Source organism: Podarcis liolepis, assembly GCF_965112155.1.
Source record: "Podarcis liolepis genome assembly, chromosome: 6".
In the NCBI taxonomy this organism is placed as follows: Eukaryota; Metazoa; Chordata; class Lepidosauria; order Squamata; family Lacertidae; genus Podarcis; species Podarcis liolepis.
This window is the reverse complement of record NC_139559.1, coordinates 81,866,730-81,890,436: the sequence shown is the minus strand read 5'-3', so window position 1 is coordinate 81,890,436 and position 23,707 is coordinate 81,866,730. Positions and strand designations below refer to the sequence as shown.

General features: G+C 48.1%; 1 protein-coding gene across 1 annotated transcript in view; it reads left to right on the top strand.

Annotated features, from left to right (window-relative positions):
• The window catches only part of CRB1 (crumbs cell polarity complex component 1), a 138,089-nt gene that overhangs the window by 23,163 nt on the left and 91,219 nt on the right, over positions 1–23,707 (top strand). The window contains exon 2 of the mRNA XM_083506716.1: positions 11,360–11,947. Coding sequence (XP_083362842.1) covers positions 11,360–11,947 — 588 coding nt within the window. The remainder of the gene's footprint in view (positions 1–11,359; positions 11,948–23,707) is intronic.

Sequence of the window (23,707 nt, the reverse complement as noted above, 5' to 3'; positions counted from 1 at the left end):
CTCTGTCTTGCAGGCCCTGCGGAAAGATGTCAAGTCCCGCAGGGCCCTGGTCTCTTGTGACAGAGTGTTCCACCAGATCGGAGCCACAGCCGAAAAAGCCCTGGCTCTAGTTGAGGCCAGCCTAACTTCTCTGTGGCCTGGGACCTTCAAGATGTTTTTATTTGAAGACCGTAAGTTTCTCTGTGGGGCATACCAGGAGAGGCGGTCCCGTAGGTACGAGGGTCCTAGGCCGTATAGGGCTTTAAAGGTTAAAACCAGCACCTTAAATCTGATCCTGTACTCCACCGGGAGCCAGTGCAGCTGGTGTAGCACCGGATGAATGTGATCTCGCAGCGAAGACCCCATAAGGAGTCTCGCCGCGGCATTCTGCACCCGCTGGAGTTTCTGGGTCAGTCTCAAGGGCAGCCCCACGTAGAGCGAGTTACAATAATCCAATCTGGAGGTGACCGTCGCGTGGATCACAGTGGCCAGGTCAGGGCGAGAGAGGTAAGGAGCCAACTGCTTAGCTTGGCGGAGATGGAAAAATGCCGCCTTTGTTATAGCTGCAATCTGCGCCTCCATGGAAAGGGAGGCGTCGAAGATTACACCCAAACTCTTAACAGACGGTGCTGGCACTAATTGCGCCCCCGCAAGAGATGGGAGTTGCCCCCCCAATCCCATATCGCCCCGCCCTAGCCACAGGACCTCTGTCTTCGAAGGATTTAGCTTCAACCGGCTCCCACGTAACCATCCAGCCACAGCTTCCAAACATCTGGTCAGTGTGTCTGGGGCCGAGTCAGGATGGCCATCCATCAACAGATAGAGTTGGGTGTCATCGGCATACTGATGGCAACCCAGCCCAAAACTCCGGACAAGCTGGGCGAGGGGGCGCATAAAGATGTTGAAAAGCATCGGGGAGAGTATCGCACCCTGAGGTACTCCACACACCAAGGAGTGGCGCGATGACAATTCCCCCCCAAGCGCCACCCTCTGTCCCCGACCAGAGAGAAACGAGCGCAGCCATTGAAGGACTGTGCCCTGGATCCCCACGTCGGCAAGGCAGTGGTCCAGAAGTTCGTGATCGACCATGTCGAAAGCTGCTGATAGATCTAGAAGAATCAGCAGCCCCGACCCGCCTCGATCCAGCTGTCTACGAAGATCATCTGTTAGGGCGACCAGAGCCGTCTCGGCCCCATGACCAGTGCGGAAGCCGGACTGGAATGGATCCAAAGCCGATGTTTCATCCAGAAACCCACCAAGCTGTTCGGCAACCGCTCTCTCAATCACCTTACCCAGGAACGGAAGATTCGAAACCGGGCGGTAATTGGATAGATCTAAAGGATCTAATGATGTTTTCTTTAAGAGCGGGCGCACCACTGCCTCCTTCAGTTCCCCTGGGAATGTCCCCGTGCCAAGGGACAAATTGATGATATCCCCCAGGAGGGCCCACACCTCGTCTGGACACGCTCTAATCAGCCAAGACGGGCACGGGTCGAGAGGACAGGTGGTGGGCTTTCCAGCTCGGAGGAGTCTGTCCACATCGGCTGGGGATATCCGGTCGAAGTGGTCCAATACTGGACCCGAGGACAGTCGAGGGGCCTCCAGTTCCTTTATTGTATCCAAATTGGCAGGGAGGTCATGGCGGAGCAACAAGACCTTCTCCGCAAAGAAGCTCGCAAATGCCTCACAGCTAAGTGTCAAATTGTTATTTAAATTTGGCTGTCCCACAAGGGACGTTAAAGACCTGATTATACTAAATAATTGCGCTGGGCGAGAGCTAGCGGATGCAATGGAGGCCGAGAAGTATGACTTCTTAGCAGCCTTCACCGCCATCTCGTAGGTTTTCATAAAAGCCCTATAAGATGTTCTTGAGGCTCCGTCACGGGCACCCCGCCATACTCGCTCTAGCCGTCTGAGGTCCCGCTTCATTTTCCGGAGCTCCTCGGTAAACCAGGGAGCCCGGTTTCTGCGGGGTCGCAGAGGGCGCTTAGGTGCGATCTCATCGATGGCTGCCAGGAGCTGGATATTCCAGCCCTCAACAAGCTCAGTCAATGAGTCGCCAGGGGGAGCAAGGTCCCGCAAGGCCTGACGGAATCTATCAGGGTCCATCAGCCTCCGCGGGCGAGCCCAAATTGGCTTGCCAAATAAGGCTGCCTTCGGATGTCTTCTAAAAGTTGCATAGCTACTTATCTCCTTGGCTTGGTGGTCACATAACTCCACACCCTTCAACATTTCTCTAATGAAAATAATAATAATATAATAATAATTTATTATTTGTACCCCGCCCATCTGGCTGGGTTTCCCCAGCCACTCTGGGCGGCTTCCATAGAAACCAAAAATACACTAAAATATCACACATTAAAAACTTCCCTGAACAGGGCTGCCTTAAGATGTCTTCTGAATGTCAGGTAGTTGTTTATCGCTTTGACATCTGATGAGAGAGCGTTCCACAGGGCGGGCACCACTACCGAGAAAGCCCTCTGCCTGGTTCCCCGTAGCTTAGCTTCTCGCAATGGCTTTAAAGGTCAACACCAGCACTTTGAATTGTGTTTGGAAACGTACTGGGAGCCAATGTAGGTCTTTCAAGACCGGTGTTATGTGGTCTCGGCGGCTGCCCCCAGTCACCAGTCTAGCTGCCACATTCTGGATTAGTTGTAGTTTCCGAGTCACCTTCAAAGGTAGCCCCACGTAGAGCACATTGCAGTAGTCCAAGCGGGAATGTCCTAAATAGGAATGTCCTAAAGAAAAGCGGGCCATTCTGGAATCAAACCAGACACCAGGACAGCTTCTGTTAATCCTGGACTTCCTCTGAAAAATGGGGACACTTGGAGGGTCTGCATACACCAAGAACCAACAACATCCCATGGTGAATAAAGAGTGATTGTGTACTGGGTGAGAGAAAAGGCCACACCAACGCAGGAGAAATTATCTAAAATTATCAGTCAAGTGATGCAAGCCAATAGCAGGATTCTCCACCTGATCCTATAAAGCTGCTGTCCCTTCAGCCTGAGCTGCTCATTGCTCAGGTACAGACTAGGCTGCTCAGGAGTTCCTGCTCACCAGTCTTGCCTGTGGCATAGCAAAACGCAATACCCAGGAACAGCTGGCATGGTGGAGACAGTGCTGCAGAGCTGTCATCCCAACACTGGTACCACAGCTGCTTACATGGCCGGTGTAGCGCAGCATGCAAGGTCCATGGGCAAAATGGCAACATCAATCTGGTGCTCCAACCAGTGTGGCGGCCCACCCTCGAACTCACTGCCTGGCACCCGCGCCATCCAGATAAGTGGCAGCGAAACTAGTGTCAGATAGGTAAAGGTTAAGGGCCCCTGGACAGTTAAGTCCAATCAAAAGTGACTATGGGGTTGCGGCACTCATCTCGCTTTCAGGCCGAGGGAGACGGCATTTGTCCACAGACAGCTTTCTGGGTCATGTGGCCAGCAGGACTAAACCGCTTCTTGTGCAATGGAACACCATGACGGAAACCAGAGAGGACCGTTACGAGTGCCAGAGCACACAGAAACACTGTTTACCTTCCTGCCCCAGCGGTACCTATTTATCTACTTGCATTGGTGTGCTTTCGAACTGCTAGGTTGGCAGGAGCTGGGACAGAGGAAAGGGAGCTCACTCCGTTGTGGGGATTTGAACTGCCAACCTTCTGACTGGCAAGCCTAAGAGGCTCAGTGGTTTAGACCACAGCGCCACCCACATCTTAGAACTAGCACTGTGATGCCCAGTGTTGTACTCCAAATGATACCTGCGATCAAATCTCCCATTTCTTTGCTTTTGAACTGCTAGGTTGGCAGGAGCTGGGACAGAGAAACGGGAACTCACCCCATGGTGGGGATTTGAACCGTTAACCTTCCGATCAGCAAGCCCAAGAAGCTCAGTGGTTTAGACCACAGCGCCATCTGTGTAGATGGCTCTGTGGCACCACATTGGCCACTCTTGGTAATACTTTAACAGAAGTTGTGTGCCACCCGCACTCTCGGCAAGATTCCAGGCAGTTCCAGGCATCCCCACCCGGGGTTTGTGCTCTGTTGGAGAATTGAAGACTGTGGCAGCTTTAAGAAAAATGATTGATTCACATATTTACACTTTCAGCCTGCATGGAGGGAGTCCAGATCTTACAGCATGTTCATTTCAAGCAGGGCTTGTTCCCCAAAGCTGTGCAGCACTCAAGGGCATCTCTCCTAGCCGGCCTACAGTCAGAGTGCCAAAGATGGACCTCCCCCCTTCCTCTTCCCAGCACACCTTGCTGAAGACACTCTGTATTTCACACCCAGTTATCCTGGCAACCTTCTGTCTTCCCAGGCACAAGATTCCTCTTAGACGCACCATCAACATCTTTTGTCTTGGTAATGCCAGTATCCCAGGTGAGGCTCTGGCTTGGAAGGGAAATCTAACCTGTATTTTTTCCACTGGCCTGCAGTCCCTCCCACCCTCAATACTGCAAATAATCAAAAATCCCACCATTTATTAACATCTTGGGTTTAGTGGGATCTCCCCATCCCCATTGGTGAAAGTAATCTCTTTCAGTCAGTTCAGAATTTTAACTCAAACCTCAGGGCAGTCCAACTTTTCATACCAGGTGGACCTCAAGAGTACTTTGATATGGAACCTGCAGGCTGCACAGTGCAGGGGTGGGAAGCAAGGCCAAAATTAGAAACACATTGCAGCCCTCACACTGCCTTCCCCAAGCCAGGTAAGCGAGGTGCTGGGAGCCAGTGTGGTGTAGTGGTTAAGAGCGGTGGACTCGTAATCTGGTGAACTGGGTTCGCGTCTCCGCTCCTCCACCTCCAGCTGCTGGGTGACCTTGGACTAGTCACACTTCTCTGAAGTCTCTCAGCCTCACTCACCTCACAGAGTATTTGTTATGGGGGAGGAAGGGAAAGGAGAATGTTAGCCGCTTTGAGACTCCTTAGGGTAGTGATAAAGTGGGATATCAAATCCAAACTCTCTTCTTCTTCTTCTTCTTCTTCTTCTTCTTCTTCTTCTTCTTCGGGAAGGAGGAACAAGGCTCTGGCAGGGTCCTAGAGTGCTCCCACCTCCCGCCCAAAGCCTAGCCCCTCACTCACCTAGCTTTGGGAAGGTAGTGTGAGGGCTGAGGGGGACAGGGGCATAGCAAGGGGGGTGCGGTAGGTGCAGACCACCCTGGGTGTCCCCACTGAGGAGTGTGTGTGACACTCACCATGGGGCTTGCAGCATTCCCAAGCCACGCGTCTCTCCTGGTGGCTTGAGTGCCTGCAGGCTCCACGCTGCCCCAAACAGTCCGCCTGTTGCCTCCCTCTCAGCTGTAGGGTAGCTGAGTGGGAGGAGGCAGGCAGACTCAGAGGCCCCACGGAGCGTCCTGCCCCAATTCACCCCATCCTGCGGGTGGCTGGCCCCGCCCCCCAGGCACAGGGAATGCACGCCACCCCAGGCGCCCAATCGGCTTGCTCCATTGCTGGTGGGGGATTCCTCAAATCTTGCTGAGGGCTGCCACAAAGGCCCGTGGCCCTCAGTCCACACATTGGAGCACCTTACTCTAGCTCCTGAGTTAAGAGCTGCATATAGCAGTTGGGATTATTCCCCCCTCTACCAGTCTGTTTCTTTGTCCTCAGACACACTTTATTTTTTTTTTTACCTGCCAAGCTATCTGCTCTCCAAACATAGCATCTCTCTATCTCTCTCTCTCTCTCTCCTTTCATGCTGGAGATGTCTGAGAAAAACCCATTCTCGTCTCTTTGACTCTTCTTAAGATTATGTGCCTGTGTTCTCATTCTCTTTGGCACTTCCTCAAGTGCCGTCATGTATCATCCAGAAACACAAGATAACACGCACAGCCTTCTGGGGTTCTATTTGCTGGGGAGTTGGCAGATTTATGGGGCTGTCTTTTTTGCTATCCGTCAGAGCCCATGCCAAACATACTGTGACAGGCCTAGGTGTACCACCGCAAAGAACTCTCCGATACCATGCACCTTGGGCGATGAATACACTTCCAGTGGAATCAGTTATTTCAAAATCCTTCATGGGGCCAAAGGACCTGAAGATATTTCATTGGCAGCGCAAGTTGAACACTGCTGTGTTAAAATCTCAGTGACAGGTTTGGCTTCTGTAAATAACTGGTGAACGCTAGGGATATCCATGCACAGTTCTGAGTCATGACCTCAGGGAGAAAGACATAGCTGATGTTTAGGAAGAGGTTGTAGTAGCACATGGTCAATGGCCCAATCTAGTTTTAGAGACGGTCCTGAAGGTCAAGTGATGCCACATAAGGGTGTTTCTTGACAGCAGTTTTCTTCAGTAATTGTAGTGCTTTTCTCAGGCAAACAACACTCTGACAAAATGGCATACAGTGGTACCTCAGGTTAAGTACTTAATTCGTTCCGGAGGTCCGTACTTAACCTGAAGCTGTTCTTAACCCGAAGCACCACTTTAGCTAATGGGGACTCCTGCTGCCGCTGCGCCACCGGGGCGCAATTTCTGTTCTCATCCTGAAGCAAAGTTCTTAACCTGAGGTACTATTTCTGGGTTAGTGGAGTGTGTAACCTGAAGCGTATGTAACCTGAAGCGTATGTAACCCGAGGCACCACTGTACTAACATACTGCTCACCCACAAGCCAGACGGCAACTGTGCTTGCCTCCCAACCAACCACAGCACACACAAACTGATGGGCGCTATTACGTCAAACTTTCTAGCAGTGCATCAGGTTTAACCAATATGGTGTTCTCAGATGTTTTAGACTACAACTCCCATCAGCTCCAGCCATCCTAGCCAATGCTCGGGGATGATGGGAGTGGCCCACATCTGAAGGGCTATCCCTACACTCCATGTTTTGGTGGGATTCCTTCCAATTTAGGGAGGTAAATCAAGGCATCAAGAAGCTGTAACATACCCCAACATTCCTCAGATGAAAATAGGGACATTTCTCACTCCTCCTGCAACTGACCCTCCTCGACACCTCCCCATTTTTGTCAACCCACTGCTCCCACAGAGCCTTTCCTGTCAGAAGACGGGTGAGTGCCTTCAGTGGGACACAGCACATACACCCTCCACTGTCCTGAGAAAGCCCCTTGAACACGATTTTATTCTATTTTATTATTTGACAGATTTGCAAAAAGAAGAACAGACACCAATATTTTTTTTAAAAGAGCGAGATTAGGCACGGATACACAAAGCAATATATATATATATATATATATATATATATATATATATATACACACACACACACACACACACACACACACACACACACACTGCATTTTTCGCACCATAGGACGCACTTTTACCCCTTCAAAAATGAAGGGGGAATGTGTGTGCGTCCTATGGAGTGAAGACAGCATAGCCCCGCGACCCTCCCCCAGCTGGAGAGGTGACACACAGCTATTGCAGCAGCCTCTTTAGCTGCGTGCGATCTCTCCAGCCAGGAGAGCGCGAACGGGGCTAAAGAAGCCCCCCGTGACCCTCTCCCGGCTGGAGAGGTGACGTGCGGCTATGGCAGGAGCCTCTATAGCCGCGCGCCTTTGCGCTGCTCCCCAACCTGCTCTTTGGGGCTGGTGGTGGGCTTCCCCCCGCCAACCCCAAAGAGCAGGTCGAAAGGAACCTGAAGCCTGGAGAGTGAGAGGGGTCGGTGCACACCAACCCTTCTCGCTCTCCAGGCTTCCAAGGTAGCCTCCTGAAGGCAGCTGAATGCACCTTAAACGGCACCTTGTTTTAGAGGGGGAAAACAAGAGGGGGGAAATTCTCCCCCTCTCTGCGCAGCGCCTCCTGCCACTTCGCTGAAGGGGCACTGGGCAGAGAGGGAGAGAATTTTTTTTTCTTGTTCTCCCCCCTCTAAAACAAGGTGCGTCTTATTGTCCGGTGCATCCTATGGTGTGAAAAATACAGTATATATATTCCTTGCCTTCCATTCCCTTTCTTCTTGCTGTCCAGGGCAGCCCTGCCCCTCAGAGCCAGCACTTCCTGTGGGGCTCGGCCTCAAGGTGGCGGCCTCTCCTCCTGTTCACCCACTCTCCAGGAGCTGCTACGAGCTGCCTAAGAGAGGAGGCCAGAAGTGGCAGCCATGGAGAGGCAACAGGATCACAGCCTTTGCAGCCACCAGTGTCATCACTTAGGATAAGCACCAGCTCATGTGACTTTACACCACAGCGGGTGGCACTGTGGTCTAAACCACTGAGCCTCTTGGACTTGCCAATCAGAAGGTCAACTGTTCAAATCCCCGTGACAGAGTGAGCTCCCGTTGCTCTGTCCCAGCTCCTGCCAAGCTAGCAGTTTGAAAGCATGCCAGTGCAAGTAGATAAATAGGTACCGCTGCAGCAGGAAGGTAAACAGCATTTCCGTGCGCTCTGGTTTCCGTCACGGTGTTCCGTTGCACCAGAAGCAGTTTAGTCCTGCTGGCCACATGACCTGGAAAGCTGTCTGTGGACAAACACCGGCTCCCTTGGCCTGAAAGCAAGATGAGCGCCACAACCCAATAGCCGCCTTTGACTAGACTTAACCACCGAGGTGTCCTTTATCTTTACCTACCTGACACTAGTTTCACTGCCACTTATCTGGATGGAGCAGGTGCCAGGCAGTGAGTTTGAGGGTGTGCTGGCGCACTGGTTGGAGCACCAGATTGATGTTGCCAGTTTGCCCATGGACCTTGCATGCTGCACTGCACTGGCATGTAAGCAGCTGTGGTACCAGTGTCGGGATAACAGCTCTGCAGTACAGTCTCCACCATGCCAGCTGTTCCTGGGTATTGCATTATGCTCTGCCACAGGCAGGACTAAGAACTCATGAGCTGAAGTCTGCTGATGCTGGATTTTGTCCATATGTAAAAGCCCTTGCACACAAACATTTATTGTGGACTCGGTTCTGCTCATGTATGTAAGTGCAGAGGCTGGGAGAAGTGAGTGTAAGGACAGCTGCAGATATTTGCTTTGCTTTCCCCAGCTCACTTACCTCCCTTTACTGTATATCAATTTTGCTGTAAAGGCAAATGCTGACCACTCCCGACAGTTTAGTTTACATAGGTTTTGGGGTTTTAAATCTGGATTTCTGTAATATTTTATTAGTACTAATCCCAACCAGCAGATGTCACTCTTTACTGTGAGCAAACATCTTGAGAAAACTCTTCTTGACTTCAGATTCTAATATATTCCATTTTCGGAGCGGGGGGGTGGGATCCCCTTGCCAAGCATCTCAGTTACATCAAAAGGCCTTAACGATGGGGTAAAATGTTTGGCACTAATTCCTCCAGTAATTAGGTTAACGCCGTGATGCCTTTTAAAGAGACTTGGAGAATTACTTCATGTGTCAGTCAGTCTAAATCCAAAGTGATCGGCACTTTATTTTAATTTTTTTGGATGTTAAATATTAATTTTTAAAGAAATCTCTGTCAAACCAGGTCACTGCTAAGTGATCTTAATTGGTTGAGAATTGGTGGGGGGGCACTTGTACGATTCTTATTCTGCATTCAAAGAAAGATCTTGCTCCCAACATCACTGAAGGTTTCAATCCCACCCTCCTCCCTCAAACCCTTTTTACACTCCTTTCTGACACTGTTAATTGGGACAATATTCTTGATCGAAGAACAGATGTTTGCACCTCGAGCATGAGGAAGCCCATGTGCCTAGGCGCAGCAGGCTGATACCCCCTAGCAGGGGTTACTCAAACGGCAGGTCGCAGCACACAGGAAAAGTGGTTCTCGTGGAATCAGATACTTGCTTTCCTGCACGGAAAGGTCAGAAGTCAAGACGCTCTCCTGTAGTTTCCTTTCCATTTTCCTGCACGCAACCCAGTTCAGTCTGTGTCTTGAGAAGGACGTTATGGTAGGGTGGCACTGTGCTCTGCTTTATAGAGAGAAGTCCTCTGTTCGCAGGGATATCAGACGACAGTCCTCTATTTGAAATGTTGCTCTGGTCCAAGTCTGGTCTGAAGATAATAAACTGTAAAAGAAGCCCAGACAGCAGGTCACCTGGTCACATTTCTCCTTATTATAGCAAGATGTATTGCATTTCTCCTTATATCACAGCAATCCTTTTCTAAAGTTGTGCCTATACATCTGAATTAGCATGTGTAAATTTTATGCAAAACAGTACCTTTTTTGTGATGATGCATTTTCATTATTATTATTATTAATTACATTTGCATGCAGCCTCATAACATCTCTACAGAAGCTTACGATTAATAATTAAAAACAACCCTATGCAAATGGCAAAAATGAGGCATAAAACTGTAAGAATAAAAAAGCAACAAAAATACAGCAGAAAGATAAAACATATCATGATTCCAGAGTTAGAACACAGATTTTGAAAGCAATAGGTTTTTGGTTTGTTTTAGTTTGGGCAAAGTCTAAGTGGCCATTCTAAGCTATGGAAAACTCCAAAACCCATTATTCACATTTGGCCAGATCTAAACCACTGAGCCTCTTGGGCTTGCCGATCAGAAGGTTGGCAGTTTGAATCCCCGCGACAGGGTGAGCTCCCGTTGTTCGGTCCCTGCTCCTGCCAACCTAGCAGTTCGAAAGCACATCAAAGTGCAAGTAGATAAATAGATACCGCTCCGGCGGGAAGGTAAACGGCGTTTCCGTGCGCTGTTCTGGTTCACCAGAAGTGGCTTAGTCATGCTGACTACATGACCCGGAAGCTGTCTGTGGACAAACGCCGGCTCCCTCTGCCAATAAAGTGAGATGAGCACCGCAGCCCCAGAGTCGTCCGCAACTGGACCTAACAGTCAGGGGTACCTTTACCTTTACCTAAAGCTATGATCAATTTTGCACAGAACACAGGTGTAACCTCCACAGTCTCTACACACAGACCCTGCAGTCTAAATGATTATGAAGGCAAGAGGGAAGAAGGAGAATAATGCGCAGATAAAATAATAGATGTGAGGAATGTGGCCTGGGGCGGGTCCTGAAGGCCAGGTTGAAAGGCATGGAGGACTGTATTTGTTCCCCTGGCTTTGCCCTGTCCCTGTATGCAGTGTCAGCAGAGATAATGAGAATATAAACAGAAGACAAAGGGAGAATTGGAATTCTTAAACTACCTGACCTTTGTTTTCCATAATAAATTGCACTTTTGCATGTCATGGTTCACCAATAGATGCATTTCTGTGCACACTTCACCCCAATATATGCATTTTTGGGGGGTACACATTGCTTGGTTGGAGAAGTGCATTGCAAAATTAAGAAAATAAATTGAAGGAATGCTGTGTTTTGACTCATGTATTGTTTTGGGAAGGGTGAGTTGGTTCTCCTTAAAAACTGCAACCTGAACAGAATTTCTCTCCCCCCCCCCACCCCAACCTTTAGCATAGATGACAACATTTTGTTGCAGCCACGCCACTTCTTGCTATACATTTCAATTGTCCCTGGAGTTGCCCATTAACTGCTTGCCTTTCGTTTTCTAGAGTCACTTTGCCTCAAAGATGGTCCCAGGTGCCTGTCGAGCTCTTGCCAAAAGGATCCAGAATGTGGCGGTGCTGCCGCAGAGGGCGGCTGCGGCTGTCCGGACTCGTCAGGTGTCACCCCAGCCAAAAGGTGTGCCAAGCAACCCTACGACCCTTGCTCCTCCAGCCCGTGTCTTCACAACGCCACCTGCTCAAGCGCTGCAGGGAACCTCAGCTTTACTTGCACCTGCCCTGCGGGGTACACCGGACCTACCTGCGAAACCACTGCCAGCACCTGCGGCTCGCATTTCTGTGGCCACGGAGGCACGTGCTTGGAGGAGCCCAGTGGCCCCGCTTGCCTCTGTACAGAAGGGTACACAGGTCCATCCTGTGAAACTGACATTGATGAATGCCTTTCCAGCCCTTGCCTCAATGGAGCAGTGTGCAGGGACCAGGTCCGTGGGTACGCCTGCTACTGTGTGCCAGGGTACCAAGGGAGGCACTGTAACCTGGAAGTGGATGAATGTGCTTCAGATCCTTGCCTGAATGGTGCCACATGCCTCAACCTGATAGGGAATTATGAGTGTGTTTGCCCTCTTGAGTACACAGGTAAGAGCTCATTCATTCATTCATTCATTCATTCATTCATTATATTAGATTCATATACCACCCTTCAACATAAGATCCCAGGGTGGCTCACAAAATAAAATACAGGATACAAACATGGAAATTATTATTATTATTGTTATTGTTATTGTTATTATTACTATTTATTTATTTATTGAATTTATATACCACCTAATACCCAGGGGTCTTAGGGCGGCTCACAGAAAAAAATCAAGATATAAAACCACAAAATACATAATAAAAATAAAAAACAACAACCCAATTGCCCCCCTCAGTTGATTGTAGAGCACCCAGAGATGGTGAATGCCAAGGAGCTTGACTCTCCCTCTCTCTCTCCATTGGAATCCTTCCACAGAGCAGTTGTTGGTAGATCACTCTGTTTATTGGGGGGGGGGGGTTGGAAGATCTCTATACATTTGCAGAACCATCACACCCATCACAGTGGCTGGGTGTCACAGTGTACAATGTCCAATGAATAACAAACAAGATTACTAATTTCCTAATTAACGTGGCACCTCAAAGTCTTTTCTTTGGAAGTGCCTGAAAGCTGCTTCTGCAGAAACCTTGGCTGATCACACTCCTTAAAACCCTGATCTGCAGCTCCAAGAGTAATGTGCAGATTGAAACATGATTATCCTTCAGATTTCATACTTCTCTGGATTTTCTGCTGTATAGTTTGTACATGGTTCTTCTCACTATTCTTCTGTAGCATGGAATCCACTTCTGATAGCAGTCAGAAGGGGTGGTGAACCACTTACTCTCCTGTGTGTTAAACCCATGTCAGTCAGCGAGTAAGCACATACTTTCTTGTGCATCGTCAAAAAAGCAAAACAATCACCCCCCTTCCCACAGACACATCTAAAAGGCTGTAGAATATTAATCGGTCAAAGGCCTGGCTAAAGAGGAATGTTTTCACTTGGCGCCTAAAAATATGTGATGAAGGCACCAGCCAAGCCTCCCTGGGGAGAATATTCTACAAACAAGGGGCCACTGCAGAGAAGGCCCAGTCTCGTGTTGACACCCTCCGGACTTTAAATGGAGGAGGCACATGAAGAAGGGCCTCAGATGATGAGCACAGAGTCCGGTTCAGTTTATATGGGGCAAGGCAGTCTTTGAGGTATTGCAGTCCTCAAAGGCTTTGTAAGTCAAGAACAGCATTTTGAATTAGGCCCGGAAACTAACTGGCAGCCAGTGCAGTTGGGCCAGCATTCGTGTGATATGCTCAAACTGTCTTGCTCAGATGAGCAACCTGGGTGGTGAATTCTGCACCAGCTCAAGCTTCTGATTCCTACTGATATAAACAGATTGTACTTTGCAAGCATAGATGCATTTTCCTGCCTGTGATCAGGTGGAACTCCCTTTTCTCGCCAAACCCAAGACCGATTCAGGTGCGTGGTGTCGGGAGCAGGTCAGGAATAAGTCGCACGGTCCCAGCAAAGCTAACTCTTTATTCAAAGAAGCAGTCTTGAAAGACCTACACTGGCTCCCAGTACGTTTCCGAGCACAATTCAAAGTGTTGGTGCTGACCTTTAAAGCCCTAAACGGCCTCGGTCCAGTATACCTGAAGGAGCGTCTCCACCTCCATTGTTCTGCCCAGACACAGAGGTCCAGCGCCGAGGGCCTTCTGGCAGTTCCCTCATTGCGAGAAGCAAAGCTACGGGGAACCAGGCAGAGGGCCTTCTCGGTAGTGGTGCCCGCCCTGTGGAACGCTCTCTCATCAGATGTCAAAGAGAAAAATAACTACCAAACTTTTAGAAGACATCTAAAGGCAGCCCTGTTTAGGGAAGTTTTTAATGCTTAGTAGGTTATTGTATTTTAGTGTTTTGTTGGAAGCCACCCAGAGTGGCTGGGGGGCTCCGTCAGATGAGCGGGGTATAAATAATAAATTATTATTATTATTATTATTATTATTATTATTATTATTATTATTATTATTAGAGGCCAGACCTAGTAAGAGCAGCAAGTCTCCCCAGTAGATCTTTCTCCAAGGCAGTTGTGAAGACTGAATGGATGTTCTTGCCTTCCCACAGCTAGCTAAGACTCCTCCTCCCTTGGGTCCTTCCCAAGCAATCTGAGACTCTGACGCCTTGTCTGCCTTTGCTCCACTATCTTCATACCTCTTCCAGTGCGGAGAGACCAGAGGAGAGGAAAGCTGGTCGCAGAAGGAGGTGGGGTGCCCCTGGCTTCTACCGTAGCCTGCCTGATCTCTGCCTCTTGGTGTCTTTGCCCCAGTTCCTATCACTAGCTGCATTTAGCACTACGCTGGAATTGTGCAGAGGCAGGAAAGTGTCTCTGCAGGGTACATTCAGTTTCCCTACTGTATAAACAAGTCAGTTGCTCTCCTTACTCCCGAATCATATTTATTAAAAAGTAGCACTCCTATACTGCAGCTATTAAAGAGTCACGTTTTCATTTTTTTATACAACTCTTAAGTTGAAAAGGATGGTTAAGTGGTGAATGCCTACAGCAGGAGCAGGAAACCTGCAGCTGTCTAGATGTTCCTGGACTATGACTCCCATCATCCCTGACAATTAGCCATGCAGGCAGGGACCCCTGGGAGATGAGTTCAGCAGCTTTTGGGGGGGGAGATAACATGTTTCCCAACCCTAGCCTACAGCTAACACACAAATGAAACCTGCAAGATTATATGTTCGAAAAACAGCAGAGGGAAAGGTAAAAGAATAGGAAAACAATTCATTCGGCATGCAAGCTTTTGCATTAGCTCAGATTTGATGCAACTCAAAAAGAGGACCTTGCCAACAAAGGTCTGTATAGTTAAAGCTATGGTTTTCCCAGTAGTGATGTATGGAAGTGAGAGCTGGACCATCAAGAAGGCTGATTGCCGAAGAATTGATGCTTTTGAATTATGGTGCTGGAGGAGACTCTTGAGAGTCCCATGGACTGCAAGATCAAACCTCTCCATTCTGAAGGAAATCAGCCCTGAGTGCTCACTGGAAGGACAGATCCTGAAGCTGAGGCTCCAGTACTTTGGCCACCTCATGAGAAGAGAAGACTCCCTGGAAAAGACCTTGATGTTGGGAAAGATGGAGGGCACAGGGAGAAGGGGACGACAGAGGACGAAATGGTTGGACAGTGTTCTCAAAGCTACAAACATGAGTTTGACTAAACTGCGTGAGGCAGTGGAAGACAGGAGTGCCTGGTGTGTTCTGATCCATGGGGTCACGAAGAGTCGGACACGACTAAACGACTAAACAACAACAACAAAAAAGAGGAAATGGAAGAGAGCATAGCATGTAGCACAAACTGCACTCTGTTACAGGGCCAAACTACACGCTTTTTTAAAAAAATGCATGCTTAAGCGGCCCGTTTTTGTTTTGAAGGAGAAGCAGCTGCACAGTGCCCTGAACTGGATAGTGCTCCAAATTTAGGCTGGTGTTCCATGCAGTTCCCCACAGAACCCCATGCCCTGGCTCCTGTTTGTCCTCAAAGGCACTGTTTTGAACCCTTGCTCTGCTGACTTCATGCCAGTGAGCGCTTCCTATATGCTGCTAAACCGTGCCTTTGCAGATCAATTGGCACCTGCCCAGACAATGCCTCCTGACCCCTAAAGCCTGTCTGTGGAGTAGTCATGTTCAGACAATTTCCTGTTCACCTTTGAGGTCTCGTTTCCATTCATCCACAGTCCATTCCTTTCTTTTCTATGGAGAGGGTTTACTGAGCAAGCCACGCAACGTACTAGATTCTGTCTCTTTTTTTCCAAAAGCCCTTCTGTATCTTCCACAACTGTCAGTCATCTTTGCCTTCCCAGCTCTCCGTGCCCACTAAGTTGTTCTAGCAATCTTCTTGACCTACAGTATTGTATACAACTTTCTCTCTCATATTCATGACTACCAGGGTCATTCTCAGCTGTGCTTCCTACTGCTCCTACATAATGTAGCCAGTAGCTTCATTATTCTGTTGCAACCTCTGGACACGCAATTTCATTACATTACTGACTACCACGTAAAATTATCTCTAACCATTTAATCGATAGACTGAGGCTACTGTATGAAAATGAAATTCCAGGCTCTTGTTTCACAATAACAATCACAATAATTTTATTATTTATACTCTGCCCATCTGGCTGGGTTTCCCCAGCCACAATGTGCAACAGCTTTCCAAAGAATCTTATACTTTTGCACTGTCTTAAAAGTGAATGTTAATTTATCCAAACATGGGTGTCTAATAACCCAGTTCTTTGAAAGCCCCCGAATTACCTCCTCGTATATTTTGCATATATTTTGCAAACACAGCCAATCCCTTATGCATTTTAAAAATGACTTTGGGTCCCTATTTCACCTGCCATACTAGCAGAACCAACTAATCATTATTGAATATACTAGGCATTTGCATTGCATGCGAACTAAACTAGCAAACTCTCAAGTGGGGAAAGAAACTGCAGCTGGAGGTCAGTGCAATATGTTCTCAGTAATCCCATTTTCACAGAGCGGATTTCTCAGGCATGCAAAATCTCCCCATGAAATTTCCTATAATACCCTTTAATATTGGACATAGTCTATAACAGTCAGTTCCTGAGCTTTAGCCACCTTTACTTGAAGACAGAGAGAAAGCATCTGTTTGCCGTTTGATAGGACTCCTTTGTAAGTAAGTTCTGTTAAAATCAAAGAGACTGACTTCTAAGGCAGCAGTCCAAACCAAGATCCACCCAAATGAGCGTGTTAGGATCCATTGGATCTCCATCTCAGCTGACCAGTTCCTGGGACAGGAGAGCTACACTGAAGTAAGCCCCACATCCTGGCTCAATAGGATGTGGGTGGCGCTGTGGTCTACACCACTGAGCATCTTGGGCTTGCTAATCAGAAATTTGGCAGTACGAATCCCCGCGACAGAGTGAGCTCCTGTTGCTCTGTCCCAGCTCCTGCCAACCTAGCAGTTCAAAGCACACCAGTGCAAATGGATAAATAGGTACAGCTGCGGCGGGAAGAATTTCTGTGCACTCTGGTTTCTGTCACAGTGTTCCGTTGCACCAGAAGCGGTTTAGTCCTGCTGGCCACATGACCCGGAAAGCTGTCTGTGGACAAACACTGGATCTCTCGGCCTGAAAGCAAGATGAGTGCCGCAACCCCATAGTCACCTTTGACTGAACTTACCCATCCAGAGCAGTGCAGGGAAATGCTGTTTACCTTCCTGCCGGAGCGGTACCTATTTATCTACTTGTACTGCGTGCTTTTGAACTGCTAGGTTGGCAGGAGCAGGGACCAAGCAATGGGAGCTCAGCCCGTCGCAGGATTTGAACCACCGACCTTCTGATCAGCAAGCCCTCGGCTCTGTGGTTTAACCCACAGTGCCACCCACGTCCATTAGCATAGAGTTAGCTATATTTATAATCAGTGAAATCAATAGACTTAAATTCCTCAGCAGATTTTGATGTGGGCCAGTATGTCTCAAAGCAGAGCACTGCTAGGATATTTCCATTCTTGTTTCGTTCAATAACATGACAGAAACTTGTCAGATTCTTTTGACGGTAACAATGTTTAAATGGCATTATACGGATTAAAAACACGGGACTGCAACCACTTGGAGTTTCTTATGAACAATTTGGCAGTGCCTTTTTTTGAGGGGGGTGTATAGGGGGTGTATTTTTTCACCACTCACTGTGAAAATATTTGCTTATTCATTTAAACTGTGCCCCCCCCCCCGCACTTTCCCTCACTCACCCTCACCAATAGCATCTTGCAGCAAAATTGGATTGCAATGTCACTGATTAAGTAAAATCACCCATGTGATTGATCTGGGAAGGAAAGACCAGCTTCCAAGGTGGAAAATAGCACAGGAAAAGCAACTACAGGGACAAGAATACCACACCAGACCCTCCAAGTGCCCCTGTTTTCCAGGGACAGTCCCAGATTTACAGAAGCCATCCTGGTTTCTGATTAGATCCCAGAATGTCTCGCTTTTCCTTAGGATGTCCCTATTTTCATTGGAGAAATGTTGGAGGGTATGGGGTTATGTAACCCCTGAGCAATGGAGATAAGTACCTATACAACCTTTGGAAAACAGCCCTGCATATGGAAGTTTTTTAAATGTTCTATTAATTATTATTATTGTTGTTGTTGCTGTTATTGTTATTGTTATTATTATTATTAGTTGGAAGCTACCCAGAGTGTCACGGTCTGGTCTATGGGCGATCAAAGTCCTGGCTGAGGACGTCGGGACCGGGGGCAAGATGGCAGGGTGGGAGCAGGAATAAGAGTCCAGAAACCAGGGGTCCAAGGGTCAGGAAGCAGGGAGTCACAAATTCAAGGGTCCGAGGGTCAAGAAGCAAGGAGTCACAAAGTCAAGCGTCCGAGGGTTGAGAAGCAAGGCATCACGAAGTCAAGGGTCCAAGGGTCGAGAAGCAAGGAGTCAAGAAGCTGAGGATCAGGAAGCAAGAAGCCAAACACAGCAAGGCAGGAAATAAGTTGCTGTGGCAAAGAGCTAAAGGGAAATGCTGACCTTATATCCCTTCCCAGCTCTTGCCATCAGGTGCAGTGAGTTACCAAGCAGCCTCACCTGTGCAACCGCGCCTTGCCTCTCCAGAACAAACTTAGGAAGGCCCCAGTCCTGCGAAGCCCTACTGGTCACAAGGCCTGGCTCCTGCATGCACTCCTGACACAGAGTACCTGGAGCAACCTATGGGTAGGGTATAAATAATAAAATGATGGTGGAATAGGATGTCCCTATTTTCATTGGAGTTATGTTCGAGGCTATGCCGTGCCAGTTTTAAGAAAGAAAAGTAAGTTAGCGTTTCCCTGAAGAAACTGGTAGTTTCCAACCTGGAAGTAAAAGGTGGCGAATATTTTGTGCAGCACTATCTAAAAACAAATGGACACAAACACAAAAAAAACCACTCCTAAACAAACAAGGTTTATTAGGCAATTTCTAGTGAGCTAACGAGACAAAAACAGCAGACACTGCACAGTATACAAAGACATTATGATGGCTGCAAGCATTTTTGGAGAATGTGGATTAAAAATAGACTTAAGCCACCGTCCCCTCCCCCTTGCCATGAGTGCAGGGGTATGTAGAAAGGCAAAAACAGATCTTCTCTGTTGACTGACATCGGTTTCATTTGGGAGCCTGCCTTCAGTTAAGATCCATCATGCGCACACTGAGTGTTATTTCAAACAAGAAGTGTGTTGCCTTCCTGCCGCCCTGCTGTTACCAGTAGGTGTCTCAGCTCAGGCCAAGTGATGAGAGAAACTACCGAACCACACGAAAAGCTGGAGAGGGGAAGGAAGGAAAAGCCCATTAACTGCCAGCATGGCTGCTCTGAAATGATCACATTCGACCCGGACCTCCTGTTGTACGGAGGAAGCTGCATTTGTAACTTGCGACTCTCAGCCAAGCCTAAGGTTGTAGCACAGGGACGGACTCCTTGATGGACAGCAGGACATAATCCCCTCACCTCCAGGGACCATGAGAGAGAGGACAACATTCAAGTTAGGGAAGAACCAGAAATTAGGACTGGGGTTGCCCAGCAGGCCTGGTGAAGAGACACCGGGCAGCCAGTTCACAAACAGTAGCTGGTTCCCTGCCTCCCTTCTTCTCTCTGTTTTATTTTAACTTTTAGCAGTTTATTTCCACTGGTCATCCCAATGATTTGGCATTGATCGCTTACCTTCGAGCATGTCAGAGCTGAAAAAGGGACAGTCCTGTGTACTTGTAACCTCTGTCCTCACGCTAAGGAGCACTGCTGGAGGCACACACACACACACACACACACACACACACACACACACACACACAACGCCCTCCCATTACTAGTTTCCAAAGGATGTGTTTGTAAATTGAGCTTAACATTTCCTCTCTTAAAATTTTAAAAACAGACGGTTTAATCTTGCCAAGGAAGTGGTTGGATACATTGTGAAAAAGCTGCAACTCACACTTACTCAGCACCATTTATTATCTGGATATGTGAATCCCTTTCTCTCTCTCTCTCTCTCTCTCTGTGTGTGTGTGTGTGTGTGTGTGCATGCCTCCAGCAAGGAAAAAGGAAGGAGTGTGCTGGCGTATATTGTGTTCATATGCATTTACATTCACTGGAGTCAAGCAAGATTGTTTTCCTTTTATAGCATGGTCATATGCATGCTTTCTCAGATGAAAATGCCGCAGCTTTAAACTGAGTTTACTCAGAGGCAGGTGGATTTAGGATTGCTTCGTCAAGAGCTTTAACCTCCGCAAACCAAGGGAAAAGTCTGGGTCGGGGAGAGGAGAGGCGAGTGCAAGAAGCAAGCTAAGGAAATGTTTACAGGCAATTTCAAATATCACCCCCAAAGGCAGCATAGTCCAGGGTCTATCAGGAGCAGGCAACCAATTGCTGCAAAATATGGAGAGCTGGGAAAATGGGAAACGGAGCAAACGGAAATGGACGAATCCAGGAGGGCCTCTGCATAAACAGCTTCCCTAGGCACTAGGTGTAACATAATTGCTCCCTCTTGGTAGTCATCAAAGTGTCATATCATAAGTGTAGGTCATATTATGTGAGTACAAAGGGGTTACTAATTTGGGATCCAGCCTGCCCATTTTAATTAAATATTGTTACATTACATGTGCAGCATGAGAACCAGTAATTGTGGCGCTCGTGGTTGGAGGCAGCAGCTGTAGCCTGTGAAATGACCCTAAGCCAGCCTGGGACTTGGACCAAGTTTCATGCCTTGTCCCTTACTAAGACCTTTATTGGTTTGGTTCATAGCTGTCAGCTGTCCCTTATTTGGCGGGAAACTCCCTTATCCCAGCGCCGTGTCCCGCTGCTGTCCCTTATTGATGATGTCCCTTAAATTTCCCGGGTTTCAAAGGAAGCAGCTCCTCTCCCTCCCTCCCTGCCAGCCAGGGAAGAGGGAGGCTCCAACTGTGTTGCTTGGCTGCGTTGTTCACCCAATAAGGAGTCTAAGAACGACTGGGGGGTGGAGCTTGTATGCCTTGTGTCAATCAAATCGGCCACGTTGCCTGGGGACTTGCCTTTGCTCAGCGCTTCCCAGCGGAGAGGTGACGGTGGTTTTCCTTGCTGCATCCCCTTTGCCGGGTTGCTGCGCTGTGGAAACCACCGCTTGAGGCTTTGTTCGGGCTTTCTACCTTTGGCTCGGAGGGGCTCAGCAGTTGAACATACCTGTGCCCTGAAAATCCCTTATTTTGGCTGCTGATCCCTTATTTTTGAGGCTGCTGGTCCCTTATTTTCAAATCTGTAAGTTGACAGCTATGCTTTGGTTCCTTCCAAACCCCTTAAATTTTCCGTGTTCTGCAGAGTCGGGTCTGGTTCCTGTTCTACCCACCCCATCTCTTCTTTGCAAAGCAGCCCATTCTGACTCCGGAAAAGGCTTCCCCACTTAGAAACCACAAAACCAACTTTAGGCACACGGAAGATCTGCACGCAGAAGCAGCCTGCAGGACTCCTCTCTTGACAGTCCTCTCCCAGATTTTGGAGGCAACACATTTAATACGTCTTTGTCCTCTCCCTCCCTCTGCTCCAGTCACTTCAGTCAGGGAAACCCAAGAGTCACTAGCAACAGCTGAATTGTCAGGAGCATGAGAGAGGTTGAAAGTAGAGGCAACAGAGGAAAGAAAGCGGGGCATAAAACACAAGCCCAAAGAGACTACATACGTTGACATATGGCTTGAGAACAGCTTCCAGCAGCAATGGCGAAAATAATAAGGGTAAAAATTCCATAAAGGGGTAGTTTGCTGTTTCTGCCGCAGTAAAATATTGGATTTTAAAGTCTGCTTAATGGAGTGATTTGTCAGAAGCCTTTTATTTATTTATTTTTGTGTGGTGCCTGTTGTTGTTGTTGTTGTTGTTTGCTTTTCTGCACCTCGCCGTGAGATGTGTTAAACGCACGAGCCGGAGGGATTCTTGGATGAAACCCCCAAGGTGTCCCTGCTGGTAATAAAAATCCTCATTTAGTCTGTCAGAGGGAGCTTGCCTATTGCTATTATCCCAGCCTGACACCATGAATCACAGTGGGGAATCATCCAGCCTCATCTCATTTCCCCAGGATGTTAAAAAGCTTATAACTTTTGATGTGCATGCCGAGGACTTGCAATAAATCGACAGCGGTAATGCTAACCAAATGCTCTCGTTACTGGGCTCCGGGTTGCTACTTGCTCCGCAGGCTGCTCTTACGCGGCTGGTATGCCTTGTGCTTCTTCCCTCAAAGAGCTGAGAAATGTCTCACATAATTCTCACACAAATGGAAGAGGTTATTGCGCAGGGATAACGGGAGGGCGGAACATTTAAGGCAGCCAGAGGAGGAGGAGGGGGTGGGTGGCTGCAAGAGGAATCTGCATTTTTTATTACGATAATGCACCGCACATGTGCGCTCTGTCGACGGTGCATGTGCTGCACAGCTGTTAAATAATGGAACGCAACTGGTGCCGGGATAGGCTGGCGATCAAACGTAGCATCTCGCCATTACTTTTAATGCTCTTTAATCCAAAGACCGCAGAATTTGGAAATCTAGTCCAGACAGTGGCTTCTCATGCTCCTGATTTCACATTGTAAGGCACGGCTGAGCGTAGGGGATTGACAGTGTAGATGGTCTCCATGCAGAGACCAGGCCAAGCCACACAAAGCTAAAGCATCTCTCACATCTGAATTGTGGGGGTCTACCATGTACCTCTCATGGTAGATCCATTACCTGATCCTAGCTCGTATTCCAGAGCTCCCCAAGTTTGGCATGCTGTCCATCCTATGTTTTATATAGCAAGGGCACCCTGATAAGAAAGATCAAACAAAGACTTGGGTGTGTGTGTGTGTGTGTGTGTGTGTGTGTGTGTGTGTGTGTGTGTTGGTTCGCCAGAGGAGATATTAAACTTTCCAGCCTATGTTGGCCTTATAAAACACTGAGCCTCAGCTCCGTCTATTTCTGAGGTTCCTGATAAAGTTTATTGGTCCTATCTTTTTCATGACATAGCTATTAAAGCCAACTTGTAACGCTCTGATTCCACGACAGTTTTATATCCATTTCACTTCCATGGCTTCCTCCACAAAGAAGTGCATACAAATCCACAAACTAGAAATTAAAAAGGTTCACTTTAAAATGTGGACCGAACAAAATTCTCCTCCATCCCTAAGCACCTGGAATCTCCAAAGGTAAGGCTTCTAGACCTTGCTCTCTAGTTGCTTGGAGCCGGAGGAACTGCTGGGCCGACATCTGCTATGTTGCTCTCTAGTTGACCTGGGGGTAGCATTGCTTCTGCCAGCCCATCAGGGTTCAGCTGACGCAAGAGACCATGGTAAGTCTATAAAGTGGCTTGCTCTGGCCTGGCTCTCCGGCCACTTTGACAGAGTGAGCTGTCAGCAGATTGCTTATCCTTGCACGATCCCCTTCCCACTTTATTCCATGCTATCAGCTCCGATGGTCAGAATGCTTACCTCTTCCACAGTTTGGTCAACTTTTGTTGGGATTTGATTAGATGCTAGGAGAGGATCTATCCTTCCTTCCTTCCTTCCTCATGTTAGTGAGTTCAGGAGAGTGACATTCCTTTGCAGATTAAAGGGGAGCTTGGATAGTTTTAGCCTTTTAGTATTAATAATCCAGGATGCTTTAAGGCAGACTGGATGTTCCTGGTATTAACCCCCCTTTTCTCCCCCTGAAAATACTAACCACACACACACACAAATTAGTGAAAAGGTGAAATTAACATTTACTCACAAGAATAGCAAATACAGCAGCACAGTGCAGGCAGGCTAAAAATGCTAATTAAGTCACTAACTGATACTAAAGGCTAGCTTAAAAATGGAGT